Source organism: Schistocerca piceifrons, chromosome 7, assembly GCF_021461385.2.
Source record: "Schistocerca piceifrons isolate TAMUIC-IGC-003096 chromosome 7, iqSchPice1.1, whole genome shotgun sequence".
NCBI classification, from domain to species: domain Eukaryota; kingdom Metazoa; phylum Arthropoda; class Insecta; order Orthoptera; family Acrididae; genus Schistocerca; species Schistocerca piceifrons.
Window position 1 is genome coordinate 480,888,856 of NC_060144.1, and position 15,146 is coordinate 480,904,001.

At 38.8% G+C, this 15,146-nt stretch overlaps 2 protein-coding genes across 3 annotated transcripts in view; one reads left to right on the forward strand and one right to left on the reverse strand.

The window, feature by feature from the left end:
- LOC124709125 (ras GTPase-activating protein 1) overlaps nucleotides 1-8,463 on the reverse strand; it is a 157,863-nt gene extending 149,400 nt beyond the window's left edge. Inside the window, exons 1-3 of one of the 2 annotated variants that reach the window (XR_007005390.1) lie at nucleotides 8,098-8,463; nucleotides 7,832-7,981; nucleotides 7,549-7,755 (exon numbers count right to left, since the gene is read on the reverse strand). Coding sequence is in view for 1 of the 2 variants with exons in the window: in XM_047240784.1 (XP_047096740.1) it covers nucleotides 7,549-7,755; nucleotides 7,832-7,981; nucleotides 8,098-8,291 (551 nt within the window). In the remaining variant the exon portion in view is untranslated. The remainder of the gene's footprint in view (nucleotides 1-7,548; nucleotides 7,756-7,831; nucleotides 7,982-8,097) is intronic. The other variant, XM_047240784.1, reaches the window with a different exon arrangement.
- A 41-nt stretch (nucleotides 8,464-8,504) lies between these two features.
- Nucleotides 8,505-15,146, forward strand: part of LOC124709124 (DNA helicase MCM9-like) — a 172,146-nt gene continuing 165,504 nt past the window's right edge. Inside the window, exons 1-2 of the mRNA XM_047240782.1 lie at nucleotides 8,505-8,918; nucleotides 8,994-9,090. Coding sequence (XP_047096738.1) covers nucleotides 8,888-8,918; nucleotides 8,994-9,090 — 128 coding nt within the window. The 5' untranslated portion in view covers nucleotides 8,505-8,887. The remainder of the gene's footprint in view (nucleotides 8,919-8,993; nucleotides 9,091-15,146) is intronic.

Here is a 15,146-nt window from a genome sequence, read left to right on the forward strand (position 1 = left end):
AGGGGAACTGAGACAGTCTGAACAGAAGATCCAATTGAAAAGCCTTTGTTGTCAAATGTACTCCGAAGCCCGATACAGGGCAAACAGCTTGGCTGGAAATACTGAGCAGTGCACCAGAAGCCGCCACCGAAAAATGTCGGCGTCAATGACAGAGGCACACCCGACACCATGGTCAGTCCGAGAGCCTTCAGTGTACAGAATGGTACAGTCGCAAAGTTCTATGCGAAAGTCATGAAATTGAAGGCGATAGAGTGAGGCTGGAGTAGTGTCCTTAGGAAGTGAATGAAGGCCAAGGTGAACATGGGCTGCCACACAAAGCCAATGTGGTGAAAGGTTCACACCCATCAGGAAAATTGCAGGTAGTGTGAAGTTAAGCTGCTGGAACGAGAGCCAAAAGCGGACTTCAGGAGGTCCAGAGAAGAGGGACGTGCTCCATACTGGGAATCACAGGAGTCATCGAAGGAGGAGGCATTGGATGGGTGGCCAAACATACCTCCTGAGGAGAAAGTCACAGCAGTAGGACAGTGGGAGTTCAGCAGCTTCGGCATACATACTCTCAAACAGGCTAGTGCAAAAGGTGCCAATAGCCAACAAGATGCCACAATGGGGGAGAGCATAAGATTGACAGACGTGCAGATGCATAAACAAAGCACCCATAGTCTGATTTCGAACGGACAAGTGACCAGTACAAACGGACAAGGGTGGTCCGATCTGCACCCCAGGAAGTACCACTGAGGACACACAGGTCATTGAGGGACTGCGTACAGCGGGTCTGCCAGGTAAGACACATGGGAGGATCAAGAGTGTTTACTATAGAGCGTGAGCCCCAGGACAACAGGCTCAAGATGTTAAGATGGTGGGAGGAGCCAATTGTACCACCAGAAATTCAAACAAACGGTTTTGTCAGTGGCTAAATGAAAGCCATTGTCAATGCCTCATGAGTGAAGATGATCGAAACATCGCTGAAGACATCACTCAATGAGACAGGTCAGTGGAGAACTGCAATAGATGGCAAAATTGTCAACGACAAGGGAGCCGGAGATGCCCTGTGGGACAGGGTTAATGGCATTAGCAAAAAGAATTACGCTCAAGACGAAACCGTGAGGCACACCATTTTTCGGGATAAAGGTGTCTGACAAGGCAAAACCCAAACATACTTTGAAAACTCTGTCTTTTAAAAATTTCTCAATGAAACGGGGTAGGTGGCTATAGAAGCCCCACGTGTAGAGAGAGTGGAGGATACTAGTTCTCCAGGAGGTGACCCAGGCCTCCCCCAAATCCAAAAACAGCCACAGTCTGGCATTTCCCCAGAAAAACATTCATGACATGGGTGGACAAGTGAATAGATGGTCGACTGCAGAATGGCACGCTCAAAATACTTACTATGCAGTGGTTAGTAGCTTGCGAGACTTGAGCCACTATACCAGCTGGTCATGAATCATACATTCCGGTACCTTGCAAACACAGCTGGTGAGTGAGATGGGGCAGTAGCTAGAAGGAAGGTTTTGTCCTGAGTGGGCTAAAGTATGGGTATGACAGTAGCTCCATGCCAGCGACTGGGAAATGTGCCTTCTGCCCAGATGCAGTTGTACATATTAAATAGAAAGTGCTTGCCTGCAAGAGAAATGTACTGCAACAAGTGTAAGACTTTACAGTTATTATAAGGAAGAAGAATCAAAAATATCATGTACCTTTTCTGTGGGGGAATAAAGAACTTTTATAAGAAACCAATCTACCTATTATATACTTAACTGCAAAAAGGAAAAAAGGCATCTCTCATTCTTGGATGGAACAATACGTAAAATAAGTGTCAAAGGCAACCAACCACCTACAGCAGATTGATGTGTGAAGCATAGAACCATTATTCAATGGACAGTGTTACATGTTTCTATGCTGCACCCATCAATCCATTATAGGTGATGGGTGGTAGCCTTTGGTTGGTTGGTTGGTTGGTTTGGGGGAGGGGACCTAACGGTGAGGTCATCAGTCCTATTGGATTAGGAAAGGATGGGGAAGGAAGTCTGCTATGCCCTTTCAAAGGAATCATCCCAGAATTTGCTTGAAGGGATGTAGGGAAATCACGGAAAACCTAAATCAGGATGGATGGACACGGGCTTGAACCGCCATCCTCCCGAATGTGAGTCCAGTGTGCTAACCACTGCACCACCTTGCTCAGTGTGGTAGCCTTCCCCTTATTTTACGTGTTAACAACAACAACAACGTGTTGTTATAAGATTTATTAAATAATGACCTTCCAAAGCAAATGATTAAGACTTGGGAACAAAAATTCCTCTAGTCTTGGTTAGTGCATATTCTTAATTAGTTATTCTATTTATTCTGTTAATGAATTCTCACCCCACCAGGGGACAGATAATAGTATGGTATGACCCAAAAATACGATTCTCTACTGGATAACATGTTGGAGTTTTTTAATATCATATCACATGGGAGTGAGTATGTGGCTGATCTTTGCTACTGTGACCGATCAAATTCTGTCACAGCGCACAGCATCTGTAACAGTTTTCAAGCTCCAGGGTACGTCCTCTGACATCCAGGAATATGCAGGGAGCAGTGGGCAAGGGTGGGTAACAGCTGACTAGCAAGCAGTTGGGCATTCACAGCATAACGTTCATAACTGCACTGCCCCATTGTCAAGCGGCTATGGGTGAGCATGACCAAGTCGTCTGCACATGCAGAGAACACACACACTGGGTCTACCTGGCAATCCAAGCTGTGTCTGTCCATAGGTAGCTGTGCTTGTCCATGGGTGAACTGACAAGTGTCAGTGTCCCATGGGGCATTATTTGAACATTTTCATCTATACTTTAATAATACATTGCACATGTAATCAATCTGAGGTTATACGAGAGACTTACTGAGAGGCACCAAACGTATTCAATGCCTTGTCACCTTTGTTCTTCAGTTTTCTGAAAGTTGGGCTTAAGTATCCACTTTTTTTAAAAAAATAAACCTTAACAATGTTCATCATATCGTTGTAATCTGAACACCAATGATGCCACTCAGTTCAGTTCACTGACTGCCTCTATCATTCTCTTTAATAAACTTTTTTTTTAGTCGGTTTCAATATCAAAATTTCATGTTTAACCGCACACAACATAAATCATGACACAAAATTCATTGTTGGAAATTATGGGTTATGCATGAAGTTTCAGTACTGTTTACTCTATGCAAATCTCATATTTAGGTATTTGTTATTATCTCAAAGTTTCAAGTAACCAATGCATGACACTTTATACTGTGCCTCTATTTATCTTAGCCCAACTTCCTTCCAGATAAACTGCCTACATGGAGGAAACACTTATCAAGGGCTGTCACTAATCCACATCCTGTCTACTGACAACTGCACAAGCAATGAGACATTACCACTGTAACTACTGTAGCACGAAGTGCAGAAGCAATTTAAACAGTAACTGAAAGAATCTATCACAACTTCCAAAATAAGCATCCCTGTTCAATAACAAGGCCACCATTTAAATGATGCATCTATTATGAAGAAATGGGAAAGTGCTTTGATAACAGTCTTTATAGAAGTGAAGAGTGATTTGTCCCAACACATTTATTAATCCTCTAATTAGAATACAAAAAATGCCACGTCAAAAATTAATATCGACATTAATTTATATAAAATTACTGCTAATGAGATGGAGCATTATTCTGCAAAATCCCACTTTCCTTTATAATGAGCATTAGATTAACATAAGACTTAACGAGCACATGTATCCTGCTCAAAATAATTAGTTTTTTCTTCATAACATGTTAAAATATTCTTGTCTCATCCTGTTGTTGATTTTATTTCCTGTATATAGGGGAGTGAATACACAGTTTTAAGTGTTAACAGGAAACACAAAATTACCTTTATTTTTGTACTACATGAATGACCAGGACATTTTCGAAGAAGAAGAACAGGGTTCTCACAGTAGCGATAATTTTGAGTATAAAGGTTTAACTATTTGGTAAACATTACAGTAAATGGGTATAACACAAAAGGAATGAGTTTTGAAACTCCTTCTGGTGTGACATGTATACAGTCTAAGGACTACATCAAGGAGGTCATAAAAGACATCACTAATTACATTGAACCACAATATATCAGGTAACTAGCTGCACCTTGTTACCTGCACTGAGTGGCATCTGATGACAAACCACCATTCACAAAAGTAAAATGACAAGAAACATCCTGATTGACATCTACATCTGTCTTCCACAAGCCACCTTACACACTACAGCAAAAGGTACCTCATGTGCCACTATCATTTTCACCTTTCCTATTCAGTCTGCATATGTTGCACAGGAAGCAAGCCTCTGTATGAGAGCAATTTCTTTGATGTTGCTCTCATGGCCATTCTGTAACATGTATGTTAAATGACTCTTCTTGGAACATACACTATGTGCTTTTAACAGCATGTCTCTTTTTTAGTTCCCCCGTTGGAGTTGGGTGAGCATCTCCACAACATTTGGCTTGTTGTCTTTCATCTGTAGATCTCTAACCAATGTTTAACATTTTTTCTGATGTTTCACGGGCCCAAGTGGCTGGCATTGCCAAAGTTCAACCTCCATTGATGGTGGTCATAACCCACAAAGAGACAACAGTGCTGTGTATCTATCACACTCATTAAACAAGCTTTTGATTAAACACACTATTTCGAGTACATTTATGGATATTTTATAATTGTCACTGTTTTCAGTGACTGACTGCCAACTAAGTAGTACAATACTAAATCTTTTCTACTATTTGTGCACAGTCTGTGATTAACCAGTCGTTGATCCATTGCATGTTTTCCACCCTTTTGCTATAATTTCCTACATGCTGTCTGCCTGTCTTAACAATGGTTATACCTGATAATTTATATAACATACTATAACAGTTAAAAAAAATAATAGGCTTGCATTACCAAAGACATTACGAAATTAGTGGATTAACAACAAGTAATAATTTTGCAGCAAAGTGCAGATCTGCTGACAGCTTTTACTCAGTTACATTCTTCTGTGAAATTCAGAATGGCGAGTTTCCAAATAATTCTTACAGCAGATTTCTGCGACAGGACTTCTCAGATTACTAAGTGGTTGATGGAATTGACCAGTAACAATACGAAAATGACACATATCTCTTAACAGAAATTACAGAAGCATTCATAACAGAAATATAACAGCTTAAATAACTGGACATCAAAGCCCTAAAATGTGATGGTGTTATCATTGGGTGTGTTGACCTGCTAATAATGGATGTTAATTTTAACCATGACTGAATGATGTGACGAAGGTAGTGTGATGTTATAACGACTATGATTCTTGTTCTGTTATGTATTTTATGCATAACTGATTCCGATGAGGTTTATAGTCACAATTTTGATGTTGCAGGCTGAAGCAAGATGACTGGTATCAATGTGTTCCATTTTCCTCTAACTTTCTGAATATTTTTGACAGTTTGCAATACTTCATCATAAGAGAAATATCAGATAATGTCAACAATTAACACATGTCAATCAGTAATAATGGGAGCTAAACCTGTCCTCGCCCAAAGGGTTGATTTGAACAGTTTACCATGGACTCTACACTACAACCAGGCATTTTTAACATATGCAGATCTGTCACAGGTATAAGGAGTGATAAGCAAATAAAATATTCCAGGACTTACTTCAAACCTTTGGATATGTAATCTCACACACCCAACTAGCCACTGACAAGCATAATCATCACATACTTTTTGATGCTTCTTATGGAAGGTAATTGATCCAGGGTCAATTTATTTTCCATTTTATTTGTTTATTAACATCATTGCACATATGATGTGAAAACAATAGAGCAAATTTGTATAAGAAGATGCCTTGCATGTGAATATGACTAAGATGTGTTTATCAATGTATGAGAAATTGTATCAAGTTTGAGAGTGGTTAGTCAATTCTTCAAAGTTAAACAGCAATTTTTAGTCAACAGAACATCGGAAAGATAATATTTCTTGTTAGTGAGATCATGACAAAGAGGATGACTGTTTATAGATGGTATCACTGGTGCTAAAAGGAAGCCCACTGACAATAACAAACTTTTTTTGATGAAATGGTTCTTGTATTTAACATAAGAAGGTAAGTAGCAGAAAATGGGCTGGTAGTGCTGCCCGACAACGCTAAAAGTCAGTTCAATTGGAACATGGTAATGCATAAAAATGGACTGTCCTGGATGGATACATTTGTGAATTTCTGAATGTATATAGATGGTGGTAGTTGGGGGGGATGGTGGTGTTGAGCAAGCATATGGCTTTAGTTAATAGTTTTTGAATGGGTCAATGTATTTTAGCTGATGCTGAAGCTAATGTATTAGTACTTTGTCGCCTATTCAATCTAAGTAATATCCTTGTCCAGCCATCTTTGAGTCACATCACCGTAGTCTTACTGTGTAATACCCAAATGCAAAACAAGTCCTACGCATCTGTTCAATCAATCTTACAACAACCACCAATTTCTGCCAACAATATATAAAACTTTATTAGAGGTGCACACACTTGTAAAAGCTGACATGTTGCACAATAGTTTCATTACAATTTCTGCAGCTTTCTGTGTGGAGGAAGCCAATTTGTCATAGTAAAATTGGGGCCAAGGGCATGTTAATTGCAGATCATATCAAAATGTATTTAACTTAAATAACTGCTTCATGATCTGCATCATTTGGTTTCTCTGATGAAAGATCAATGTGTCTGAACTGCACACAAATAGTCACTATCCATCCAATATGCACTTCAGCCTGAAATCTTTTCCTACGAGCTATTCTCTGTCTGCTATCTTTTTCTACTTCCTAGTTCTCAATCTACCCCCACCCCCCTCCTCCTCCTCCCCCCAATGCTTCAATGCTTCATATAATTCACTCAATTAGTATATCTGGTTTTACACATCACCCAGATGTACAGCATTCACTGTAAAGCAATAGCAGGGATGTACCTTTCAACTAGATCCTGAACTGTAAAAGACAGGAAATGACCTAAATCATACCAACTCAACTTGCCTCTTCCCACAGCAATAAGCAATCTATGCCGACTTTAAGTATGTTGTTACCAGAGACACCATTTGGGAGGAGACACACACAAGGTTCAGAGACTGAAATGATAAACCAAGAAGAGGTTTTAGGAAGTATTAACCAGTGTTTATAAATGAAAGTACAACTAATCTGTAAACAAAATCGGTCACTTGTTTAATTTTCTAACAACTATGCTACCATGTTTACTTTTACTGACCTAATTTAAATAAAAATACATACACATTCTACAAAACAAAGTGTTTATATTATGTACACATGTAAATGAGCACTATCTTTCAACGAGAGAGAGAGAGAGAGAGAGAGAGAGAGAGAGAGAGAGAGAGAGAGAGAGAGAGAGATGACAGACTGCACTAGGCCTATCTAAAATGTGACTGCACCAAAAAGTATACCAAAACTACCCAACAAACGCCACGCTGGATTGTTTCAAAATGCTTACATTTAGCTGAAGAAATATAATAGCGCATGCTTAGTTGATATACCACTCAATGGAAGTAAACTCACCTTAGCTCATCAGTGTCGGGCATTTTGGTGTATGGTAAAATGGCAACAATTCTTTTCTTATCGTTTACTGGTTCAGGTGGAGGAACAGGATGCATTAACCTTTCGCGTTTCAAAAGGTCTGAGCAGCTTGTGTAGTAACCTATGAGATCAGACAGTGAATCGAACTGCCTACCACCAATGTAGAAATCACCACAGACAGCAGTTATCCTTAAACAGAAACGCAGTTCATTAGTTTGCGTCAGGATTATTAGACGGATCGTTGCTAAATCTTAAATGCTGTTACCTAAAGTGATTGATTCCTGTTCTACCAAGATACGATAACACATACGACCCTGGTTTTCTGTCACTTTCACGAACAAGGTAACTTCCCATTTTTGCTGCTTGCCATAGACGTTCTTCAGCTGTATACCGATCAAGCCGCCCATGGTACCATCTGCAAAACATTGAATTTTTTGGTCTTTTGTGATAAACAGATGATGGCATAGAAGCAGTCACATACACAACCTTGCATTTTCGTGTGACAAATCACTAACAAATCTTATCACTCACAAATTTTCAGGAGGTGCTACTACCGTTGACACATTAGCACCTTCAGCTTCTTCGGCGTCTCCCAAAAAAGGATCGAACTCCTCCCCAATAGCACCGTCGTGTCCTTCATCACTCCCTGTGCTAGGGGAGCCCTGAAGCTTTTCTTTCGGCAGAATTATCCCCGTCGCCGGTCCACCCCTCACAAACTCAGCCATCTTGGCTTTAATCTTACCTTCCTATTACTAATACCTTATCATCCTTCACTCCCCACACGCCTCACGCTATAATGAAAACTGACTTCTACCCTAAACGTCAAATTATCTTTGCACTACACCAGACGAATAAACAGGTTATAATGTTTCACATCTTTGCCTGCAAACAAAGTACTATCACAGATTTTCTAACACGCGTGTTGTTGGAGAAGGGTAATTTTCATATTCACTTAAGTCACTTCTTAAGTAATAAAAGGAACTAGTTAACGTAGTTGTTGTAGTATTTAGAATTCTATAACATTGCCAAAAGGATTAATGCTACGGATTTATAAACAATTGTTTGTATTGATTATGTAGCTGAAAGTTTGCACGTGCAGAGTATTCCCTTGCTGTGAGGAAACTCTCGAAGTGACAGTAACATTTTGAATTAGGGATGTGAATTTGGCCAACCTGCAAATATCGAAGTGCTTTGTTCTTCGAAAGAACGCGGGAATCACAACACAAACAAACAAGTAGAATTTTGTGATTACTTTGATTCAAGTTCATCGAAAGACGAATAGCCACTTTATTTGCAAATATCGCGCATTTTCGTTAGTAAAATGCCGACTGTGTCAGATGAACAAATCAAAGGTGCGTTACGAACCACTGAAATTACATTTAATACTCTGATGTAATTGATACACCATTTCGGACGTTTTGTTACAGAAATCTTTCGAGAGTATGCCATTTCCAAACACAAGGATGAACTGATGGCAATACTGCAGACTTCTGACGACCTTCAGCATCATTCAGTTGTAGTTCAGTAAGTCATTCATATATACTGTTAAGAAAAGTGTCAAAGTGAAACTTTGCCTTCCGTAGCCAAGTCTGAATATTAATTAAATGTACGTTATCCAGAAGAAAGTAATTGATGCTAATAGGAACATCGGAAAAATAAGATTAAAAAATTAATGATTTCCACACATGCACATTTTCTGCTCTGTTTCCCACGTGGTTGTTATTCTCAAAGCACTTTTGATATACAATTTGTTATGAACACTGTGACTGTCCACTATCTGGAATTTCATCCTCACGAGAACTGACGATTCCAACGTATTGGTATTTAAAAAATAACTAGACAAGTCACTTCTTGAGCATAGGAAAATATGTGAATCATCGTGTAGTAATTCAAACATTTATCATAAAAGTCACTTAATAGTTAGTTATCCAGACAGACTCCACCACGTTAGCTAGAATTGGTATTGTTGAGATTGATTTGTAGATTGATTGTTTAGCCAGGTCACCTCTTCAGTTGACAGATACTGTAGGTGTTAATTTCAAGAGGAATGGGAAATGGGAAATCACAGAAGAGTGCCAATTTTTTTAATTGCACCTGGTAGTTTAGCAGTTTCAGAAGTGATCTTGATTGCAACACAGCATGTGTTATAAACATTAATTCTTACTGTGTTACTTGGATGCAAACATTTTACAATATTTTAGGAGTTAATCCAATTTTGGAGTTGTTCTTGTATCAGAGCTTCATCTAAAGTGCTTTCCACTACCTAAAATATCTACCTAATTGTCTGGATCATACTGCATCACTTTTTTTTTTTTTTTTTTTTTTTTTTTTTTTCATTGTGATGAGCATTTTTAGTATAATTAACGTGACAGCTTTGTAAAAGGATGCTTTACTAACTGAATAGAGCTGTATATGCACTACAGTGACTGCACATATATGAACAAGCAAGAACCACAGAGTAATAGTAAAAACAAGGAATAAACAGAAAATATTTGATAGTAATTTAAAAATTTGACAAATTCCTTTAACTGGTATTGACACACAATACTAAGTTCAAATAAACAGGGACTCCCTAACTATATTAACGACATCTGATTCTACTATCTTATTGTAAAATGATATTTTGTATCTATATGCTTGGATCTAGAATTTGTCGCAAGTTTTTTGCAAACTAAATTTTTATTATTTCAATATATTTTAAGTGACTTTGTGACACTACTTGGCTCTAACTTAGACATAACTTGTCTAAACCAGGTAAGTCTTGAAAATTTGATACCAAAACTGTGTGCCCAGCTTCGCAAATAGAGAGCGCAGTAGACCCCCAAATTAAAGAATGGTGTGTTTGTATGCATGAACAGCTATTGATTATCTACCATTGATTTTTATTTCCCAGTGTATTAGTGGAGGCCATTATTTCTCTGGTATCATCTCTGTAAAATTCTAGCATACAGCCCCTGGTTCCCTTTAAATATCTAAACATCCTATTACTGACAACGGACCTTTTTAAAACAGTGATTATATCTGTTAAGGAGACTGTCAGCAAAATATATGTCAGGTCTGGAGGTTTGCCATAGATATGGAAGACTTTTTATTGATTCCTGATAAAGCATGTGACGACTATTGATAGTTACTCCCCCTACAGTTCCTGGAACTTTTGCTGAAGCTCTTTGACTGGACACTTGTCAGCTCCATCTTGTTCTCGTGTACTGTTGTTTATGTCTCCTGCATTAGTGTAAGACCTCAATCTTACAATCAAGTTGTGAATCATTCTATTCTCCAGTAAGTATAGGACCCAATATCCCACAAATACACTGATGTCAGTTGATTCAACAGCTTCAAGTACAAACCAAGTTTGAGTAGTGTTGACACTGGGCTGGCTACTCTCATTCCTAATTTCTCCAGAAATTTCCTTGCATAGGATTCTTGGGATGTCCCATTTTTATTTTTTTTTATGATTTTGTGTAATTTCCATACCTATGCATTGCTACACTGGTCCTAAGACTTTTTATCTCAAAATTCATTTCAAAGGATTTTTTTTGTAATTCAGAAAACTTCCATCTTTTGCGAATAATAGTGTATTGTTTAAATCCATAAAAAGATTAATTCAGCCTCCATATTTTCCAGTGTAGTGACACCATAAAGACAACTGTGGTGATAACAGCATGGCTGATCTCTAGTTCTCTCAAGCTGCCATCTAATGGATGCGTGCTTGACCAATGGTGCAAAGATTTCCCGATAATTAACTCCTTGAACTTGAGAGCACAGTTTTACCACTAGTCACATCTTAAATGTTTCTGAATATAATATAATTTGATAGATAAAAAAACCTACTCAGGTTGCGGCAGTAGGAGAAAACGCACATAAACAGGGTGCATACGACCCGAGACAACCAGGATATCCGGGAAAAACACAGGAATTTTTTCATCCGGGAGAAAACCGGGAAAAACCCGGGAATTTTTTAGAATTCTGGGAATTTTTCATTGTTTTAGTTTTCAGTTAAATTTTTGTAACTTTGACTGGTAAGAACCAATACTCTAACAAAGAATATTACTGCATCTCGCTACTGCAGATTAATACTGCAGCAATAAAAAACGAACAAGAGAAAAAAAGAAAATAAAACTTTAAGTTGCGAAGGAAATGCACCACATACAACAAAACACATTGCTCATACAAGCATTTGCCAACAGCAAAACGCGTCAAAGGCTTAATGAAGACTATTCATGACAACAAATTGCCTCCGATGAGCGTGACGTCAAAATTGTTTACATTAGATTCGTTTGAGCGGTTGCGAACGAGATTATGAGCATGTACACTTGAGTCGAGTTTCAGTAGTACCCTCTCCCGCTACTGGCTACAGAAGTGTGGCAGTTAGCAGTATAAGCAATAGCAGCAAGCAGCCAGATGCTATCTGGAAAAATTTTACTGGTGGGCCTAAGCTGCCAGATTCACGTAAGCGCAAAAGGCCTGGAACAAGGGGGCGGGGGCAAACAGGGGTATCTGCCCCAGGCGACAGTTTCAGTGGGGGGGGGGGGGGGGGAGAGGGGCGCCAAATTCATATTAATGAGGAAATGGACCTTGTTTCACAAAGCGCCTAGCATCCAGCGCTCGTTGGTATATCGATTACTCATATGATTTTGAACGCATCCCTGTTGGTTTTTGAACAAATTTTAAGTTGATTTCTGAAATAATCGCAAGTTGATATTTGAATGCGTGCATAGTGTACGTGATGTCTCTGCCAGGGGAATCCCCTTCGCATCTAGAAATAAACTATCCTGCAGACCAAAGGGGACGGGTCTATACGAGCTGAGCGGAATAAAGCCAAACGGGTGAATGCCAATTGCTGTTTATGTGGTTCATTGGGTTTGCAAATGATCAGCGTTGTTATAACTACTACCGAATTCCATAGATTCAGACTACCAGAGTGGAAATAAAAGGAATAACAGGCAACAAATATTGCGTATTTTCTCCTCCGTGTATCCAAGCAAATGAAATTTTGACATAAAATTTTTGGCCAGACCGCCACACTACTAAGGGCCACTTATACAGTCCCCGGCTAGCAGCCGCTACAGTTCTATTCTGGGAGTAGTGCGGAAAATGCGTTGTACGAACACGTGATAATGCCTAACCGGAGAATAAATGTGGGTTAACTAAACCGGTGATTGTGGCAGGGAGGTGAAGTTAACCAGAGAATAAGTTTTGACACTGGCAGGAATAGTTACAGAATTAGTGATGACAAGATTGTTTGTTAGAACAAGGAAGGAGAAGAAGCGGGGACTCACACAAATTACGGAAGAATATGATGATTCCAAATTTATATAAAAATTTCGTACTACTACTTTTCGATCTAATGCTTCAGAAGCTAGAGAATATGAATGAAATGTGAAACTATTTCCTAACATAAAACTTTTTGCTTGTAGTTGGTCTAATAGGCATTTGATATTGGTACTTCGTGAATTATATTCCGTCTGGTCTTGGGTTCCATTTGTATTAACAGCTTTTTTAGTATTAGACAACATCATTTCATTTTTTGAAGTGGCAAAGTATTTGATGAACTTTGGTGAGATAATAGATCCTTTCACAAAAAGGGAAGGACACCATGTAAAGCTGCAGCAAAGTTAGAGAGAAATTAAGGACTGAAGAAATGTGTACTGTCTTGCTTGTCACTTCTCTTTACTCGTTTTATGTATCCTATATTTAATTTTACGTCACACAAAACAGCAAGTTATTAGCTAATAGGCTGTAAAGACTGCAAATTTTCTGAAGAGTACTTGTTCTGCCGGTTACAAATAATCCCATCCAGTATTAATTGCGAGATTTTTTTAAAGAGGGGCAGGATGTCAAACCGGCCAACTGGGAGCAGGAGAGGCACCACAGGACATTTTAATTTCCACTGTCCTGAATATAGTTTGATGGCACCCATTACAAAATATTACATGTTTGAATTCCACAGAGCGAAATTCAGAGACGTGCGACAGAAGAATGCTGTGTGAAGAGGCGTGGCACTGCACTGTGGCATGCTTAAGATCAAATAACATGTCTTACTTTCCCTCGAGCATATATGTTTCATGTATCAGACTCTTCAGAAAGATGTGCGCTACAAAATGAACATATTTTATAAAAGTCGATTTTTTTTAAATATGCAGTGTGCATGTTGCTGCACATCAGACATCTTTCCAAAACGTGTTTTTTCTCCCTGAGTTTCGTTTTCTAAAGTGCCTGGAAATTCTATGCCGGTGTATAAAACCACAACCACTGAAAGGACTGATAAGTTTTACAGTTCCGAGGAAAATTGTACTGCTACTGAACAAGGAAAAATTGTGCTTTCATCCGGGAGAAATTCTATTTTTAACCGGGAAGAATCTGGGATTTTTTTTTTCTCGTCCACGTATACACCCTGATAAAAGATGTGGATGTGTACAAGCTTTCAGAACCAGTGGTTCCTTTTCTGGCAGACAGATTGAAGGGAGAAAAAGAAGAACGAAGGAAAATCACTGACAAGCATTAGGAAATATGGAAAGTTATGGAAAAGGCACCTAGAACCCTTGCTCAGGGGATGCTTACTGGATGGGATGAGAAAGAAAGACATTAAATGTTTTTGGTACTTCTGCATGTTCAAATGTGACATTATGAACCAGAAATGAGAATTCTTTCTTCAGTGCTTTCTTTCCGTCCTTCCTTATTTCTCTTCCAAGACTTCTGTGACACCCACGCCTTCATTTGCAAAACCTCCTTTCAAGTAGCAAGTAAAATGGTCAGGCCATTCGTTGAGTTTTGGTCCTCTGCTTGACCTTTGAGGTGTAACCCGCTGTTGAACTATGGATCTATTTTTTGATTCTCATGTTCTCCATCTTATTATTCAGTTTCCATTGACTCATTGTCAAAACCACAAAAAGGTTCATTACCATTGTCTACTGATTTAATTTCTTCTTCATTGTGTGGAATACTGTTGTAATGAAGGACAGCTTCGTGTTCTAATCGCAATGCATTTATTATCTTAGGTTCTTCTAACTTTGAACTCCGAAAAATCTAATTCTCCAGGAAATTTACATACCTCCTGACAGTTTTATCGCCAGTCTCCATATCAATGAATCGGTAGCTTTTTATTACATGGCAGTAGCCCATGAATGTCAACTTCAGTGACTTTATATCCTGCTTCTTTCAGTGGGGTTTTGGAATGTGAACCATTGCAAGGCATCCTAAAATCTTAAAGTGTGAGTCTCCTGTACCAAAAATTCATATGGCGTTTTATTTTCTAGTATGGTAGACAGAGAACAGTTTGATAGGTATGCATCTGTAGACAAAAATCGAGCCCAGTACCAGTACTCCTTTTAGTTAGTTGGTATTGGAACTTTATAGAATAGGTTTTTTTTTCGATCAATGTTTGATTAGCTGTCTCGGCAACACCGTTTTGCTCTGGAGTATATCAGACTGTAAGCTTGTAGATGATATCTTCAGAAGCCAAAAAGCATTTTGTTTAATTGTTGACATACCCTGTTCCATTGTCAGGCTGAAATTTATGCATGTCTGCTTTTCCACCTTGACTTGGGCAGTCGGGTGAAAGTAAATTTGAGTAAAAACAA